Source organism: Sminthopsis crassicaudata, chromosome 1 (genome assembly GCF_048593235.1).
Source record: "Sminthopsis crassicaudata isolate SCR6 chromosome 1, ASM4859323v1, whole genome shotgun sequence".
Classification (NCBI taxonomy): Eukaryota; Metazoa; Chordata; class Mammalia; order Dasyuromorphia; family Dasyuridae; genus Sminthopsis; species Sminthopsis crassicaudata.
Window position 1 is genome coordinate 732,273,506 of NC_133617.1, and position 18,900 is coordinate 732,292,405.

At 36.7% G+C, this 18,900-nt stretch overlaps 1 protein-coding gene across 1 annotated transcript in view; it reads right to left on the reverse strand.

Annotated features, from left to right (window-relative positions):
- Window positions 1-6,673, reverse strand: part of SYNPR (synaptoporin) — a 375,540-nt gene extending 368,867 nt beyond the window's left edge. The window contains exons 1-2 of the mRNA XM_074284207.1: window positions 6,390-6,673; window positions 6,137-6,202 (exon numbers count right to left, since the gene is read on the reverse strand). Of these exons, the coding sequence (XP_074140308.1) occupies window positions 6,137-6,202; window positions 6,390-6,407 (84 nt within the window). The 5' untranslated portion in view covers window positions 6,408-6,673. The remainder of the gene's footprint in view (window positions 1-6,136; window positions 6,203-6,389) is intronic.
- Window positions 6,674-18,900: the final 12,227 nt, after the last annotated feature.

Here is an 18,900-nt window from a genome sequence, read left to right on the forward strand (position 1 = left end):
TGTCCAGAAGTTATCCTTATTTACTGTTTAGTGGCCCTCTTTTCTATTTGAGTTTGACAGATTGGACTAGAGGATCTCTAAGTTTCAGTGTAACTCTATAATTTTGTGATTTTCTTAATGGAATGCATTTATACTGCAAGTGCACTCTTTTCCTCAAGAAATATATGCTGAGCACAGGGCATTAATTTCCCATTTCTAAAGGTTAAAATCTTCTATTCAGCTGCAAAAAAGGTAAAGCCTGACTATCCTAGACTTCCCCATTCATATTCTTATCACGCCATTAACTTACATTGCTGTTGATAGAAGTATCAACATCATTCATTCTAACCTCTCCCTTAATGGCTTTCCTGGTATTTGCCATATTTCCTGAAGCATAACAGAGAATCAGTTTGATTACTAGGAGTAGAATGGTTACTCAAATAAATGACATTTAATTTTATGTCTATGACACAAAACTTGACAATTAAAGAAATTATCCAGAAAATTCAGGCCAGTATCCCCCCCATGTAAAAGCCTGTAAATGTATAGAAACTTGAAGCAACATGATACATTTCTTTATTTGCTGCATATGAATAGCTGTGTTGATTTTTCACACCATCTTATATAATACATTTATGTACTGGATATAATGGGATTATGAGTTTTCTGATAATGAATTGCATAAAATGGTGTGTTAACTTTACATAAAGGGCAGTGATAAAACCAAGCTTCATAAGAAGACTATAATAATAATATTTCTGCAATATCCATTATATGACAGTTACTATGATAAATGCTTTATAATTATTATTTCACTTATTTCTTATAAAAACTCTGGAAGGCAGGTGCTATTATTCTTATTTTATAGATGAGAAAATTGAGGCAAATAGCCATCATGTGACCCAATAGGGTCAACAGTAAATATCTATTGCACAAAATAATTGAAATGGAGAGGAGAGGTAATTATTCAGATGATTAATCTACTTTTGTTTTTACAAAAAATCCAAAATTTGTTATTATAAGAAATGCATTTGGCCCCTTTCTAAAATATATAAAGAACTATGTCAAATTTAAAGAATATAAGTCATTCCCCAATCAACAAATGGTCAAATGGTATGAATAGACAATTTTTGGATGATGAAATTAAAGCCATCTATGGCCATATGAAAAAAAAATACTCTAAATCACTATTGATTAGAAAAGTGCAAATTAAAGCAGCTCTAAGGTACTACTTCTTTTTTTCAGATTGGTTAAAATGACAGAAAAGCACAATGATGAGTGTTGGAGGGCATGTGGGAAAAAGGGGTGCTAATGCATTGTTGGTAGAATTGTGAAATGATCCAACCATTCTGAAGAGCAATTTGGAACTATGCCCAAAGGACTATAAAACTCTTTGATCCAGAAGCACAAGTACTATGTCTGTATCCCAAGGAAATCATAAAGAAGGGAGAAGGACCCACATGGGCAAAGAATTGGAAAATTAATAGATACCCATAAATTGGGGAATGACTGAATAAGTTATTGTATGTAAAAGTAATGGAAAATTATTATTCTATAAAAGTGATGAAGAAGCTGATTTTAGAAAGGCCTGGAAAGATTTACATAAACTGATGGTGAATGAAACAAGCAGAACCAGGAATGCATTGTCCACAGTAACAGTAAGATTATGTGATGATCAACTATGAAAGACTTTGTTCTTCTCAACAGTTCAGTGATCCAAGGCAATCCTAATAAACTTTGGATGGAAAATACCATCTGCATCCAGAGACTAAATGTAAATCAACACATTCTATGGTCACTTTTTTATTTTTCTATTTTTTTTTCTCTTGTGTCATTTCCCTTTTGTTTTGATTTTTCTTTCCCAACATGGCTCATAAAGAAATGTATGGGAAAATGAATGTACATGTATAATCAGAAAAATTGAATTTGAATCCCTTCCATCAATAAATCAACACAAATTTGTTAAATCTCTGTGTGTTCCAGGCATACACAAAATAGACACAAAGTAATTTTGTTAGGGGGATTCACTATTAGCATTTAGGAAGTACATCTGAGTTTTGAAGGAAACTAGGAATTCTAAGAATTGAAGGTAGCGAAGGCATAGGGGAGAGAATACAATAATTCAATTAGATTATTTAGTTTTTCTTGAACCTTTAATTTTTTTTCCTTTGATTTTGAGTGAAGAAGTGGCAGCAAAGCAAACCAAAACCAAACCCATGAAGAATAGCCAGTAATCCCCTTACGAAGTTGATGTTACTTTGAGGCAATTGGAATCAGTGACAATTTTGGAACAAGTTTGCTAAAGGACATTTTAGCATAAAGGAAATTTTAGATAGGATGGAATCTTGCAGTTCCCCTGACCCAATGTCTTTCTTATAAAAATGAAGAAACTGATATTGCAATAGATATTGTCATTGACTATTCCACTATCCCTATTTTTTCCATCTATCATTCATGGTCTAGCATGACTTTTCCATTCTTAACTTTAATAGTTAAACAGTTCATACTCTTCAATTCTTCATATTCATCCATCCTATTGAAACATTCATTGTGAAGCCAAAATATCAGTTTATTCCACCCATTTATATTTTATTTTATTGCCTGAGCATTTTTAGACAAATCATACATCTTGGCTGTCTGGGCCTACTACATTTTAATGTTAGCTAATCTTAACTGAATCCTAATTGCTGCAATTGAATCCTTTTGTTCTTCACTGATTGACCTATATAGCATCTTTGCCAAACACCATTTTATCTTTTCAAGTCACCTTTCCTCCTTTTAGCAAAAGTCTTTTCTTCATATTTTACTGAGAAAATTGAGAGCATGCATCATAATACGTTCCCCCTTATTTTTCATTCAATATCTTGTGTCTCAATATCATCGCCATTTTCTCATTTACTTGATCTCATCACTTCCTTTCTCATCTTAACTCAAAAGGAGATTGATTTCCTTTGATGATTCCCCCCATGCCAACTATAATTTTTTATCCCTTATCTTCTTCTCTGCTGTCTACAGAAATGCTCAAATCTCCTTCATCTTTAGAGAACCATTTACCCAATGCTGCTATCTCTCAAATATATACCCTACATCTCTCCTTCCTCTCATAACCAAATTCTCAGAAAAGACATCTACACTAGTTGTTTACACTTCCTTAACTCCCACTAATTTCTCAATCCCTTGTAATTCCTCTTCTGATCTATACAAGTTGGCTGAATTTGCTCTCGTTCATAGAACCAGTGATCTCTTAACTACTAAAAAAAAATCTATTTTTTTTGGTCAATACTCATCCTTTTTGACTTCTCTACAAGCTTTGACATAAATGATACTACACTCTACACTCTCTTTCTTGAATTTTCATTCCATTCCATTATATGTGATAAGTATTCATTGCATATTCACTTCTGGCTTCTTTCTACCTACTAGCTCCACAGTTACTTTGAATGTATGATCATCTATAACCTTCCTTCTCTATGTATGGATGGATCTGAAGATTCTCCCCTCTTGTATTCTCCTCTTACGTGATTTCACCAACCTCTATGGGTTTAATGATTGTCTTTCTTCAGATAATTCACATATATACATATATGTATATATGTATACCCAATACTCATCTCCCTCTTGAGTGCCTATTCCCTTTTAATAGCTTTTCTACTACATTGCTCTATCTGGATATCATATCATAGTTATCTCAAATGCAATATTTCCAAAATAAGATGCATTTTATTTACCTCCTCCCAAAATACACAACTTTTGACAAAGGTTTCAACATTTTTTCCCAGGCATCAACATGTAAAAGCTATGAATCATATTCTTCTTTCCTCTCTCTCACCCTAATCATTCAATCAATTGCCAGTTCTTATTGATTCTACTAAGACAACATATCTTGCTTCTACTCCCTTTTCTATATTTATAGTTACCACATAAATTTAGACTCCTTCTCAACACCTCTCACCTGGGCTGTTGATTTGGCTTCCAATTATTCTTCCTGCTTCCATTCATTCCCCCCTTTAAATCTGTCTTTTATATATTGAATAATGCTATAAATAAAGCACAAAGACTGAATCACTCCTCTGCTCAAGATGCTTCAGTGGCTCCTGATTACTGCTAAGATAAAATGCAAATTCCTTTATTTGTCATTTAACTCATGCTCACCTTTCCTGATCAATTTCACATTGTTATCTTCAATGTTCCAGTTATATTGGCCTAAATATGGTTGACTATGCATTACATTTTATCTCACAACTCAGACTTTTTATCAGGTGCTCATGACTTTAATGCTACCTTCATTTCCATATGTGGAATTCCTATCTCTATTCAAGACTAGCTCAGATGTCACCTCCTACAACTGGCCTTTATTCAGTTGTATAATGTTTGTCCCTCTGACACTAGAATCTGCCTTGGATTTAGTCTGTATCTATATTATATTTACTTCTCTGAGTATATATTATATTCAGCCAGGAGAATATTAGCCCCTTGCAAGGATTATATTAGTTAAAAATTATAATATAAATTATAACATAATATAAATTAGGATAATTTATATGCCTATCACACCAGGCACAAACCAAATGCTTATTGAAGTTACCAAATTAATGGCTAAAGTAGGACAAGACTCTAGTTATTCTGACTGCCTTTCTTTTTTACTGTGTCAATTTTTTATTTGAATGGACTACTATTTAAGTCTTCTTGTTTCAGAAAGGAGATTATCTAATCAGATCATATAGTTGCAAAAGTTGTGAGACTGGATAGATACTATAACACTTTTTTTTGTAATTTCTTTCTTTTTAATTATAGTTTTTATTTACCAGTTATATGTATGGGTGTAACACTCTTTTTGTCCAACAAATCCCCAGTTAGAAAACTGAAAAAACAAATAGTAAGTTTCTTGAACTGTGGCCACTTCCTGCTTCTTTAACTTGGCTTATATAAACAGAGCCCAGAATACCAGACCCAGAGACAGCAGATCAAACCTTCTGAAAGCTGTCTTGACACATGGCAAATCAACGAACCCATGTCTTCTATTCAGATCTCAAAACAGGGCCAAGAGGGAATGTCCCAGTACAACACTGTCACACATAGAGTCATACACAGGAGTTTGGAGTTTGGAGGGAAGATGTGGGATCACAAAGCTTACACATACTTACATAATTTCCCAGCCACTCAGTGTTTTTGGAATGTGATTAATGCTAGATGACGTGCTCTGAACTTTTCGTTCAGATAGGTTGTTTTGCCTCCAAACCTCCTGGCAATGAATGCCTTGTGACCTGCAGATTTCACTCTCAATAACCATCATCTGAAGCAACCCTGACATTGTCTAGATAACCATTTATTTCCTTTAATGTTCTGTTCACAGACAAGTTTATTCAGAAGCATCAGGTCACTCTTTCTTTCTTTACTTCTTTTCAATAAGGGACTAAGACACAAAGGAGAAAAAAAAAATAACTCCACAGAGTTCAACACTTTCCATCTTACAAAGAGAAGACATAAAAATCAAGGTGAATTATTCTTCTGAGCCAAATAAAACAATCAGTGAGAAATAGTGAAGGAATAAACCGGGGAGGGAGGGAGCATCTACACTGCTTAAAGCTCTTAGCTTTCCCGTTTCTCATTTTGACCAAGGTTTCACCTGTCCTGGACTAGAAACAGATGCCTGGGCCCAGAGAAGAGGGAGCTGTCCTGGTGCTGAATGCTTTTAGGAAGCCAGTCACGGACTTCCAGTATAGCATCCAGCTCACGGAACCCAACAAACCGGCGCTTTCTCCCTCACCCTGGTCCCTCCAAGCCGGCGTGGCTCTTGGGACGTGCAGCTCCAGATGTACCACATGTAAGCGAGACAAGCCAGCTTCTGCTCCTCTTTCTCCCAGCCTCCCAAGGGGATTTCCCCGCCCTGGCAGAGACTTGACCCTCAACCACTAACAAGCCAGCTGACAGCTCCCCTCTTTACCAGTCACATAGAAAGGCAGCTGACCCAGAAGAGCCCCTCCCCTCCTCCGCCATCTACACGTCCAACCCCAAGAACCCCACCCCTGCGTTTAAGGTAGGGGACTGAGAGAGTGGAACCTCTCGCTCAGGTCTCCCCCCAAACCAGTCCCTGCCCCCTATATCCCTGACCGTAGGGCGCTCACGAAGCCAGACCCACCCAGCACCTAAGACTCACCCATTCCAGAGCTCGTAGGAAAGCGAGAGGTTCCTTCAGAACGCGAAAGGTCCCCGAAGAGGCCAGCTGCAGATGGATTGGGGGGTCGGCAGAGGGAAGAAAAAAAAAGAGATAAAGGGAGACAAGGTTGAGTAGCTCCAACAGCCCATTCCCTTACCCCTTCCTTTGCCCTCGCCCTCGCCCTCTCCTCAGCTAGATCCGGCAGCGGCTGGCCAGAGCCCGGGGTGGTGATGGTGGACGAGGTTTTGCCTACCTGATTCACGGGGTCCATGGCTGCTCTGCTCTTTGCCCTTCTCCAAACACACGCCCCTACTTTAAGAAGAGGCAGGGGGGAAAGTTCAGTCTCCCCACTGCACACACCCGCGGATTCCGGGGCTACGAAAAGAGGGATACCAACTCCCCTGGCGAAGGCACTCGCGGGCGGGCGGGCGGGCTGGCAGGCCGCCTCGCTGGGCGCTGGGGCTGAGACGCGCGCTCCGCTGAGCCGAGCTTGCCGATCGCCCTCACTCCCCTTTGCTCGCAGAGAGCAGCGGCGCGCGCCCGCCAGGGACCGGAGGGGACGGGGAGGTTGGGGGTAGGGGCTCCCGAAACAGCCACCAAAACACCGGGGCCGGCCCCGAGCTGCCTGTCATTGGCTGGCCGGGCGCCTATTAGGGGCGGGCAGGCAGGGAGAGAGGAAGAGCCCACCGGGATTGGTGAGGATCGGGCGCGCGGGCGCACGGAGAAGCCCAGGGGCGCTGGGCAAACTTTGGGCTCTGAGTCTGGGAGGGGGAGCGTATGCCGAGTTGGGTGGAAGACCCGGAGGGAGGGGTCAGGTAAATGACGCTTCTGCACAGCGTGGAGAGAGAGGAATGAGGAGAGAGAGAAGGTGAGGGAGGGGGAAAGAGAGCAGTGGGGAGAGGGAAAGGAAAAGGAAAAGAGAGAAAGGGAGAGAACCATAGAGGGCAAAGGACACTCCCAATCGAATCCGCAAGTGTTTTTGGTTTTTTGTTGTTGTTGTTTTTTGGTTTTTTTTTAGGATCCAGGAATTAAAAAAAAAAATACTGTTTATTTGGTCTGAGGAGAAGCGTGAGGAAATATTAAGAGCCCCGGACGTATAGCGAGATGTCTTGGAAGAAATGCTGGATGTGGAGTCGGCATACTTGGATTCGAAGGCAGATTCGATTCGATTTTACCTGTGTCAGGGTGCGAATCCCTTAAGCACTCCCGGCCCAGCCTCTTGTAAAATGATGAGTTAGATCCCAGCAGCCCCTCTCAGTTCTAAATCTGGTATCCCATGAGAGTACGCCACCCTTCTGAACAGACCTGGTCTGCCCTCAGAATGTCTTCAGCTTGCTTTCCTGGGCTTGGAATCTTTAATGAACATATAGGGTCTGGATTTAGAGTCAAGAGGGAACTGGAATCAAATCGTGTCTCCTACACTCATAGATGAGTGCAAGCCTGGACAAGTCACTGTTACCTCCTGTTACCATTTTTCCTACAAAATGGCCTAACAGTAATACTTTTTTTTTTTTTTTTTTTTTTTTTGTGAGGCTGGGCTTAAGTGACTTGCCCAAGGTCACACAGCTAGGAAGTGTTAAGGGTCTGAGATCAGATTTGCACTCCGGTCCTCCTGAATTCCGGACTGGTGCTCTTTCCACTGCTCCACCTAGCTGCGCAGTAGTACCTATCTCAAAGGATTGTCGAGTGACCTTAAATAAGATAATATCTGTAAAATGCAGCTCACAGTCATGAAGTGGATGTAGCATAAACTTGGAAGCCAGGAAAACCTGAAAGGCCTTTCTCTGACTCATCCTGGTTCACTGACCCTGGCCAAGTCAATGTCTGTTAGCACCTAAGGTGCCTTGGCAGGAAAAAAAATATCTTCACTTGGGAATTTCCTCTGCCAGTGAAATCAGACTCCTATGGAAAATGCTTAACAATCCTTAAAGCACAATGGAAATGTCAGCTATTAAGTAATGCTGGGCACAAATTTCCTCCTCAACCTGCTAGCCACTCTGCTTTGTATCCGCCTTTCTTCTCTCCCCCTTGGAGCAGGTTCCACATAAGAAGTGGTCTCCAAGCAACACAAATAGACAGCCCATCTGTTTACTGCTAAGCTTAGCCAAAAAGGTTGTGTGTGTGTGTGTGTGTGTGTGTGTGTGTTTGGAGGTGTTTTTTAAGATGAGATGCAGCACAAAAACAATTTGCAGACTGGTAGGTGACAGAGAAATTTGGGCATGGATGGGTGATCCCATGCCTTCTGTCATTGCATGAGATGTGCAAATAGTATTTGTTACAAGGAAGCTGGAAACTCAGGGCTGACAATTCAAAGGCCATTCAATTAGGTAGCCTAAGTGATACATTCCTTCTTCCATACATATGCAGAATCAACTTCTAAATGAAAATAATATAATTTTAAATTAAAAAGTGCTTCTTCTCCCCTTTATATAAAGCAAATGATCCTCAGTTTCCTCATTTGGAAAAAAAGAAGGGGTTACTAGATGATCTTTGATTTCTCTTACTTTTGCAAATCAGTAATTCATAATCTGCTGTATCATTGCATGGATTTTATCCCTTCAATGGGTCCATGTTTTCATACATGAAGGGTACTTCTTTTAGAGTATAGACTTCATCCATATATGTACACTTTCTCATCTTTTGTGATTCTTGTTCAAGGCCTCCCATTATTGCACAATTGTGGAGCTATCCTCTATGGTGTAGGATCTTTTAATATTCTATAGGTGCCAGTGAAGCACTGGTGCATCTCTTTTCTGTTATTCTCAGTATGTGACCAGCCCATCCTACTTCTTGCACTCAAGTCATCATTGACAATATGCTAGGTCCTACTTATTTCTCCATTGTCCTTTGGTTCACCTGCAGACTCAGTCTCCTATTGAACATGAGGATCTATGGTTTTCAATCATAGAGTATTCCCAGAAGAATACCATTTTCAAAAGGAGAGGGGTTTATATTAGGTATAATTAAGCATAATTGAGTAGGTATCAGGAACAAGAGAGATTTAAGAATATCTACAAATTGTTTTATCTCCAGAATATGAACAAATTCAGATATAAGTAGCAGTCATGCTTGGGAAATGAATAGAGAAATTACATAAAGATTTGTAAATATAAATGTGTATCCACACATATATGTCTATGAAAAATGTCCTTATTAGTTATTTAGAATTTTCTCTACTGATTCTTTCTGCTTTGATGCTCCCATGTAATATGGAAGTAACCATGGGCTCTCAAAGTTTATGACAATGTTCTTGCCACTTACTTTCTCTGAGACCAAGTACTAACAAAATGCTTTTGTGTTTGACTCCTCTTTTACAAAATGAGGAGATTATATCCTTTCTCCCAGATTCAAACAACGATCCAATAAGAGCACCCTAATCAAACAATCAATGAGCATTTAAGGTACTTACTTTGTGTCTTGCAGTGTAATACGCATTGTAGAAACAAATATGAAAAATAAAGCAGTCCCCAATCTTTGTTTTGAGTATGAGCCTGGCAATGGACTATTTTGTTTTCTTTGTTCTGATGGAGGAAGTAGTGACAGCCTAATTAAATTAAGGATACCTAACACCATCTTAGACACAGGTTGATGAATTATTATTCATTCACAGCAGTGCATGAAAGCCTTCTCTAATAAGTTGTCAGTGGAGGGAATGATCATGCCAATGAAACATGGATCCTTTAAGTGCTGATGCATTGGAATAATTTGAAATATTAAGATTGCTAATTTCAAAATCCCCATTGTCATTGGGTAGGGAATGCCTTTCATATCTGATTAATTCATTAGCATCACAGGAGCATTAATAAAATAATCCAGGTTCAGAAAATACTAAGAAGAAGAGTGCAGTATTAGAGAGAAAGCTGACTCTTGAAAATAGGAAAACCTGAACTGGATTTTGCCACATTGGCTCTATCACCCAGTGACCCCTTTAATTTTTCACCTCTGTGGATAGCATTTTGAGGGTAGAAGTTGGATGGAAGTGCCAACTTGCATTGGTAGAAGGAAGGTTTTTTCTTATTCTAGGGCTCCCTTTTCCGATAATCTAGCTCTTATGACAGAAAACATTTTTAAAGGTTAACATTTTATTGACGCAAACTATTTGAAACAAAAACTACCCACCTTTGAAACCATATGGTGCTCTCTGGGGGAAGTAGCAGGAAAAATGGAAGGGATGATGTTGGCTCTTTCAAAAGACAATTTTGTAAGTTACAGTTGTTTCCCAGCTCCCCTTTCTCACCACCTGGATTTAGAGTTGGCAAGTACCATAGGGGTCATCTATTATGTTATTATAGTTTATAGAGGTTAACAGATTTGCTCAAAGTGACATAGCTAGGAATGGAGTAGGAATAGGATATTAACACACACACACATACACACACACACACACACACACACACACACACACACACACACACACACACACACAAACCCTGCACCACTACTACCAACATTATTGCTCTCTCTTTTCTCAAATGATTTTTCATTCATTCTCTTTCCCTCTTCAGACTAAGAGATCTTACTTAGGATCTTAAACAGAACAGGGCATATTCTGCCATAACAGCCTCCTTAGGAAAAGGAGGAACATATAATCATGGATTTAGAAGGAGAAAGGATATTAGAGGCAATGGAGACCAATTCCTTTTTTTAATAGAAGTAAAAATTGAAACAGAGAAAGTTTAGTGATTTTTCTAGAGTTGAACAACTGAGGCAGAATTTAAGCCCAGGTCTTCCTGTTTTCAAATCCAGTTCTCTGTCCCCTAATCCAGAAACTGATGTCATGATCTAGAACAATACAAATATTTTACCATTAAAAGGGATTGTGAATTAATTGAATTAGATTTTCATTTCACTAATGTTTAAGTCCTAGAAAATGGTATTCTTATGTTATTGAGACTTAAAAAGTCATCTCTTAATAGGCAGCCCTCCAGGGATCACTGACTTAGCACTGTTGGTCTTCATGATAGACCTGGAATCACAAGGTCTATGAGTAAGGCATTTGTAGTGTTGTAGGATCTGCCTGGAATTGTTTTCTATGGCCATATACTTTAACAATGCACACTTCTACAGCCTGGTGAAGCATTAAAAATAGAATTTCAATCAACCAATTTCAGTAAAAATATATTCATCAAATCAATTGTTGGTTAGTTGTGTCTGACTCTTCATTACCCCATGGACCATATTGTTCATGAGGTTTTCCTAACAAAGAAAGTGAAGTGTTTTGTCTTTCCTTCTCCACTAGATTAAATCAAACAGAAGTTAAATGACTTGCCTACAGTCACAAAGCTAGTAAGTATCACAGGTCATAGGAATTCAGGTCTTCCTGACTTCAGACCCAGCACTCTATCCACTAAGCCACTTAGTAGTTTCCTTTTTACTTTTTAAATGCTTAATGAAGATGAAGATTTCTTCAGTATAGGGTCTGTAATTTTTGTTTTGCTTTCCCAGTTCCTTAGGACATTGCCTTATGCATAATTGTTGCTTAATAAATGTTAAACAGAATTTGATATTTATTTTATTTTGTGCCCAGAAGGTGAAATGTCTTTATTTCAGGCTTTAACTTAATATATATATACAAAGTTTAATTTGAATCTATTTTTAAAAATTGGAAACTTTAAATAAAAGCAACATTTTCAACTCTCAAATGAGGAACTAGAACATAAAGATTGGAAAGGTAATGGCATTGTCATCCAAATGAATTTAATTCTCATAAGATCACTTTCCCTGGATTACCTGTGGCCAAGATGCAAGAATTAGTCCAAATGTTCTCAATACTCAAATATTGTAAATTCTACTGGAGGATTACAACATATATTCCTGTGAATAAATGTAATTACACAAAAAATGTCTAGAGATATAGAGTTCTAATAATCTGTGAGGAAGAAAGAGGGAAAGCTTCTTGGCATTCTACAAAATGAAGTTAAGAAGGAAGTACCTTTCAGATAATGGGGATCAGTTTACAAAAACATGCAAGCAAGAGATGGAGTGTCCAGTATGAGAAACAGCAAACTAGTTTCAATAGGGTAGATAAGATTAGAACACAAATATATTAGCTTTTAAACATATATTACACCTGAACTACCAGAAATATTTTAGTGTCACAGAATTTGAAAGCTTAAGACCCTAGAGATACTTAGTTTATTTAACAACAGTTCATTTCAATGCCTTGAAAAACTTCAATAATTATCAAAATCTTTTGATATTGGCTGAAAAATAGACTAGTGGATCAATGGAATAGGTTAGGTACACAAAACACAATAGTCAATGACTATAATAATCTATTGTTTGAAAAACTCAAACACTCCAATTTCTAGGATAAAAACCTCACTATTTAATAAAATTTCTGGGAAAAATAAGATGACATTAATTAGGCATAGACCAGTATCTCACACACTATGCCAAGATAAAATAGAAATGGATTCATGATTTAGAAATAAAGGATGAATCTATAAACAAATTAGGGAAGCAAGGGATAGTTTATCTGACAGATTTTTGGAGAAATGAAGAATTTGTGACTAACCAAGAAATAGAGAACATTACGAAATGCAAAGTGGATAATTCTGAAATTAAAAAGTTTTTGCACAAACAAAACCAATGCAGCCAGGGAAGCAGAAAGCTGGGAAACAATTTTTGCATCAAGTGCTTTTGATAAAGGCCTCATTTCTAAAATATATAGATAACTGAATCAAATTTATAAGAATACACGTCATTCCCCAATTGATAAATGGTCAAAGGATAGGTACAAACAATTTTCAGATGAAGAAACTAAAGTCACTTCATATGAAAAAAGCTTTAAATCACTATTGATTAGAGAAATGCAAAATAAAACAACTCCAATGTACTATCTCAACCTATCAGATTAAATAAAACAACAAGAAAAGCTAATGATAAATATTGGAGGGAATGTGGGGGAACTGAAACACTAATGCATTGTTGGTAAAGTTATGAAATGATCCAACCATTCTAGAGAGCAATTTGAACTATGCCCAAAAATTGTTCATATTTTTTGATCCAGCAGTGTGACTACTGGGTTTGTATCCCAAAGAAATCATAAAAGGGGGAAAAGGACTTACATGTGGATAAATATTTGCAGTATCTCCTTTTATAATGGTTAGAAACTGGAAGTTGTGCGGATGTCCATCAATTGGGGAATGAATGAATGAATGAATTATGGTATATGAATGTAATGAAATATTATTGTTCTATACAAAATGATGATCAGGCTGATTTCAGAAAAACTTGGAAAGACTTATATGAATTGATTCTGAATGAAGTGAGTGGAATAAATAGAATATTGTACACAGTAACAGTGAGATTATATAATTATCAACTAGGTTAGACTTAGTTCTTCCCAGCAATACAGTGATCCAAGATAGTCCCAATAGACTTGGGATGGAAAATGCCATTTGTAACCAGTCATAGAATTGTGGAGAAGGGAATGGACAGAACCAGGAGAATGTGGTATATTGTAATAGCAATCTTGTTCTTAAAAAAATTCTGAATGACTATCATTTTGAGTATCATAAATACTCAAATAAGTTCCAAAAGACCTATAAAGAGAGATGCCATCCACATTCAGAGAAGGAAGAATTGATAAATAGAATTATGTATTATATGATCTTCAAGTATACAGCTATTCATGTCTGATGGTCAACCTTTTCTAGGGTGAATGTGGAGCAAGGGAAGAAAAAATACACAGCAGAGAACAAAATAAAATTTATAAGGAAGAACAAAAAAGCAGAGTAGAGTTGAAAATTATGTGTAATATTCATTATATAGTTTAAAAATCAATGTGAAATGAAGATTCATAGTTTATATTGAGCCCTCTATGTTATGATGTATACATGAATGTTGTTCTTTTGTGTTTTTGCCTTTAAATTCAAAATAAATACAATTTTTAAAGAATACACCAATGTATCATATCACCAAAACCATAGCACTGTATGATTACATTTTTCAATTTTGAGCTCTATACCTCTCCTGTTGCAATTAAAATTCACATTAGTTTTGGAAGCTGCGTATCTCCCTCATGACTGACACTGAATTTGCCTGCCATCCAGTAAAATGCTAAGATCTTTGGTATACAAAGTTTTACTTAATCACCTCTTAATAATTTTAGATTCATTGAGCTTTTTTTCGTAAAACAAAACAAACAAACTTAAGTGGAACATTTTATACTTATGCTCAAAAATTCATCTTATTGAATTAATATTATTGCTCTAGCCGGATGAAAACTTTTGAACCCTGCCTCTGTCAATCAATACTTTATAACTTTGTGTCATCTATAGGTGTAATATATATGCCATAGCTGCCTTTCTTTAAATCGATGAGTAAAGGGACAGATCAAGTACAAATTCCCAGGGCAATCGACTTGAAATTGCCCTTACAATTAACATTGAGCTACTAATGTCTATTCTTTAAATGATGTTACACCAGTTTCTGAATTGTACTATGTACCTTCTCAAAAGGTTAGCATAAAAGACTTTGTCAAATGATTTGTGGAAAACTACATAAACTAGGTCTGTGACACCCTAGTTCAAAAACCATCTCAAAAAATGCATTTTGCTCATCATGATCTATTTTTGAAGTCATGTTGTCTTTGATAGATCCTCTACCTCTGCTTCCTTTATGAGAAGCTCACTAACCATTTGCTTTCAGAAGACACAATGTCATATAGTGGATGGAGGGATAATCAAGAAGGAGGTAGCTAAAACCTCATTCCTGATCATTACTAGTTCTGTAGCAATGGGTATGTTATTAATCTTTTTAGGCCTCAGTTTTCTCATGTCTAAAGTGGACCTAATAATATCTGTAATATCTACATCAGACTTGTGAGATTAATAAAAAATGAAATTTAAGGCACAAAATAAGTGTCAGTTATTATTATTACCCTTAAATGGTTTTTCTCTACTAATCCTACATTTAGCTATTAATTCCTATGTATATAATTACGTATCAACAAACAATAGAGTATAATAAAAGGAAATATTGTGATATTATCATAATAAAATACTTAGCAACTATCAAAACATTATTTTGAATAAAAATAATTTTAAAAAATTAAATTCAACTGTCCACAAATAGGCATTTGAAAAAATTTTCTATTTGATTAATATTTACTTATTGGGCATCTAATATGTGCTGGGCCCTTTTCTGAATGTCTCAATTCAGAGTAAGTATAAGACATAGTCTCTGCCTCTTGAGGTAAGCAGAAAAGACTAAAGATATGAAACAAAAAGTGAAAGCTAGAGAATCATAGACAGATAGAAGGCACATAAGAAATTTATAGATGATGAATCTAAGGTATGGTCAGGTGAAATGATTTGCTCCTCATTTAAAGAATTAATTATTAGCAAATATAGTTCAGAATCAAGGTCAAGGTCTCCTGACACTAATCCATTATGTAATTAAGAGAACTTGTGAAGTTATTGTTTTCTTTGTATGATATTATTCATTTGAAATTCAAGTCATAAAAATCCATACAACTAATCATTCACACCTGGCAATAGGTAGTATCATGATGTCATTAAGTATTCTTTTTCATTTCCACTCAAAATTTTTTTTTATCTTTTCTTTTAACTCAAAAGAACTTTCCTTCTTAGTGTTTTCTCCCATGGTGATTAGAAAATAAGCTATTTAATTGTGACATGGTTTTATAGATGAGTCTCTTGAACATTAAACCTTTTCAGTAAATGTTTTTAAATGAGTCTAAGAAAGCAAATCTAGATTTCACAGAGTTAAGATCATATTTATCCTGTTGATTGGTCCATCAATGATATAAAATCAAAATGTTGAAATGTGAATGATAATGTTATTACCTAATTTGAATCCAAATTTCTTTTCTATGGAAACCATATTTTGAAAAGTGGGATTATTATATATTGACAAATGGTTATGATCAAACTTGACTGGATATAAAACAGATATCCAGATGGACCCTCAGAAGGTTAACAAGTCTGGCTTACCCCCCCACAAAAAAAAACAATAAAAAGACCTCAAACTGGGCTTAGTCCCAAGTAAACATAAGTTTCTTTTTTCATTTTCATAATATTCCTACTAGAAAATTCTACTCTGTCCACAAGAAAGCCAACAAACTTAAGGTGAAAGATTTTTCATACTACCACTTATACTAATTTGCATTTGTTGAAATGAAGGGGAAAAATATTATTTTCCTTATAAGTACCCCAAGAATGTCTCAAGAGAATCTTTTCATCTCTTAATCCAAATTCTTTACTCTTTCATCTTTGGCTATGTTCTCCAATTATGCCGTTTTTTCCCAATTTAATTCAAGGAGCATTTATCTAGTACCTGCTGTACTTGATATACTTTACTAGCTGCTGAGAGAAACATAAAGATTATAAAAAAATAGGGTCATGGATTTTGGGATGGAAAAGCCTTCAAGACTGTCTGACCAATTCTCTCATTTTACACATCACAAAACTGAGACTTGGAGAAGCTAATTAGCTTGTCTAAATTCAATAATTATGACTCATAACAAAACCAGAATTTTAAAATAGGCTTCCTTCCAAACTGTTCCAATCTCCAACTCTAGAACTCCAAATGAATCTGTATTCAAAGAAAGATAACTTTAATAGATATTATAGTAGAAAAATTCTTTTGACATCTCTGTTATCTTCCTGCTATTCATTCAGTATAGAATATTAAACATCATTAGCCTCTCAGTTAGTTGTCAAAGTTTTACATTTGCAAAGTGACCTCATCCATTTTTGCTTGTATTTGCAGAGTATATGATCCAAGACCTTCTATCTGTAGCTCTTTCTGGTTGCAACTTGAAGGACAAGATGGCCCTTCCATAGTAAACTATTCACTTTTAATCTCACCATCTTGCAGCTAATTCAGATCTTAGAATACCACTTCCCTCAGTCTTTTCCCCTCTGGGAGAAACCTCAAGGGAGGAATAGTAAACTCCTCTCAAAGCTTTCCTCTATAGGGGGCAGAAAGTGAATTTCCAGATCATCCCTCCTTCCATCTAGAGCAATGCCTAGTTTTAGTTCTAGGGAACAAGATGTAGTTCCCCCCTTCCTCACTTGGTACCCCTTAGTGTTCCTTCCCCAGCTTTCTAGTTTCTAGTATGTTGTCTCTCCCATTAGTTTATAAGACAGAGACTGTCTTTTTCTTCTGTGTAGCCTAATACTTGCCAAATAATGGAACATAATAGATACTTAATAAATGTTTATTGAATTGAATTAATAGAATTGAAGACAGGGTGGGCAACCTAGGTCAGATTCTTTAAAAGATGGCTGACATATCTACAAAGTGAACTGATATCCTTTTCTGTCAGAATTACTAAACTAGTAGAAAAATCAAGGAATTCTGAGGATATCATTTACAAATTTCAGCAAGCCTTTTGATTAAACATTTCCTCCTATTCTTATGGTAAAGATCGAAAGATTAAAAACTAGATATTAATAGTATCAGATTAAGAACTGCTCAAAGTCAAACTCGAAGAGAAATTGGTCATGACAAAGAAAGATTTGACAGATTTGGGGACTCTGCTCAATGCAATGATAATCCAATTCAGATGGAAATCTTGCCAAAGAGGGGAAGGATTTAAATGCAGGACAAGTATCCTTTTAGATATGGCCAATGTAGTATCTATGCAGTTTTGTTATAAGGTCTTTCTTTTACTTTTTGAATTGTTAAGAAATAGGGAGAGAAAAATAAAAAAAAAATTAAATGCAGGTATATGTATGTTGAAATACACAGGAGAGCTGTTGGGAGCCACCTGACAGGGCTGTTGGAGATCCAACCCAGAATGGATCTCCTCTTATGAGAGAATGATACAAGGAGACTGAGAAGCAGTTGCTGGTCTCTGACTGAGAGGCTATTGAATTGTTTTGATATCTCTTCTCTTCCCTCTGCCTCCAATTTTTCCCAGTCTGAAACACCTGTGTCAGCCAAGGCTGCCCTGAAACTCCTTCAGATGCTATGATCCACAGCTGTGGCAGCTCTTGGAGAATTGACCTGTCCCTTAACTATTCCCTGTTTTTTTGTTTTGTTTTGTTTTGTTTTTGTGATTATTTTCCCCCTACAGCTTGATCCACACACTGAGAAATGCAAGCAGCACTACCACTTCTGGATGTTTGTAGCAGGTGTTGATAGAGGCAAAGTTTCCAGTAGAGAAGAGGACTGTAGTCAGAAAAGGCATTTAAGTCTCTCATCAGTCTCCTGGCTCGGCCCTTTAATGTATTGGCCCATTTAATTACCCCGACTAAAAAAAAAAAAAAAAAAAAAAAAAAAAAAAAAAACTTACCCGAGCTCTTCTTCTTCCTTAATTCTGGAAGGATCCTTCTCATGAACAGCTCTAGTTCTTCTTGTAATTCTTGCCCCATGTTCAGGCACCATATATTGGAATACACAGGAGCCACCAGATAGTGGCTGCTGTAGGTCCAACCAGAATGGATCTCTCTCATAAGAGAATGATACAAGGAGACTGAGAGGCAGTTGCTGTTCCCTGACCTCTCCGAAAGGCCATTGCATTGTCTGACCTCTCTCCTCTTCCCTCTGCCTCCAATTTATCTCATTCCCAGTCTGTAACACCTGTATCAGCAAAGGCTGCCTGTAACTCCTTCAGATGTTATCATCCACAGCTGTGGAGGCTCTCAGAGAACTGACTTGTCCTTACATATCTATATCTATCTATCTATTTCTCTATCTATCTATCTAAATATGCCTATATAATATATGTGATATGTATATATATATATATATATATACACACACACACACACACACACACACACACA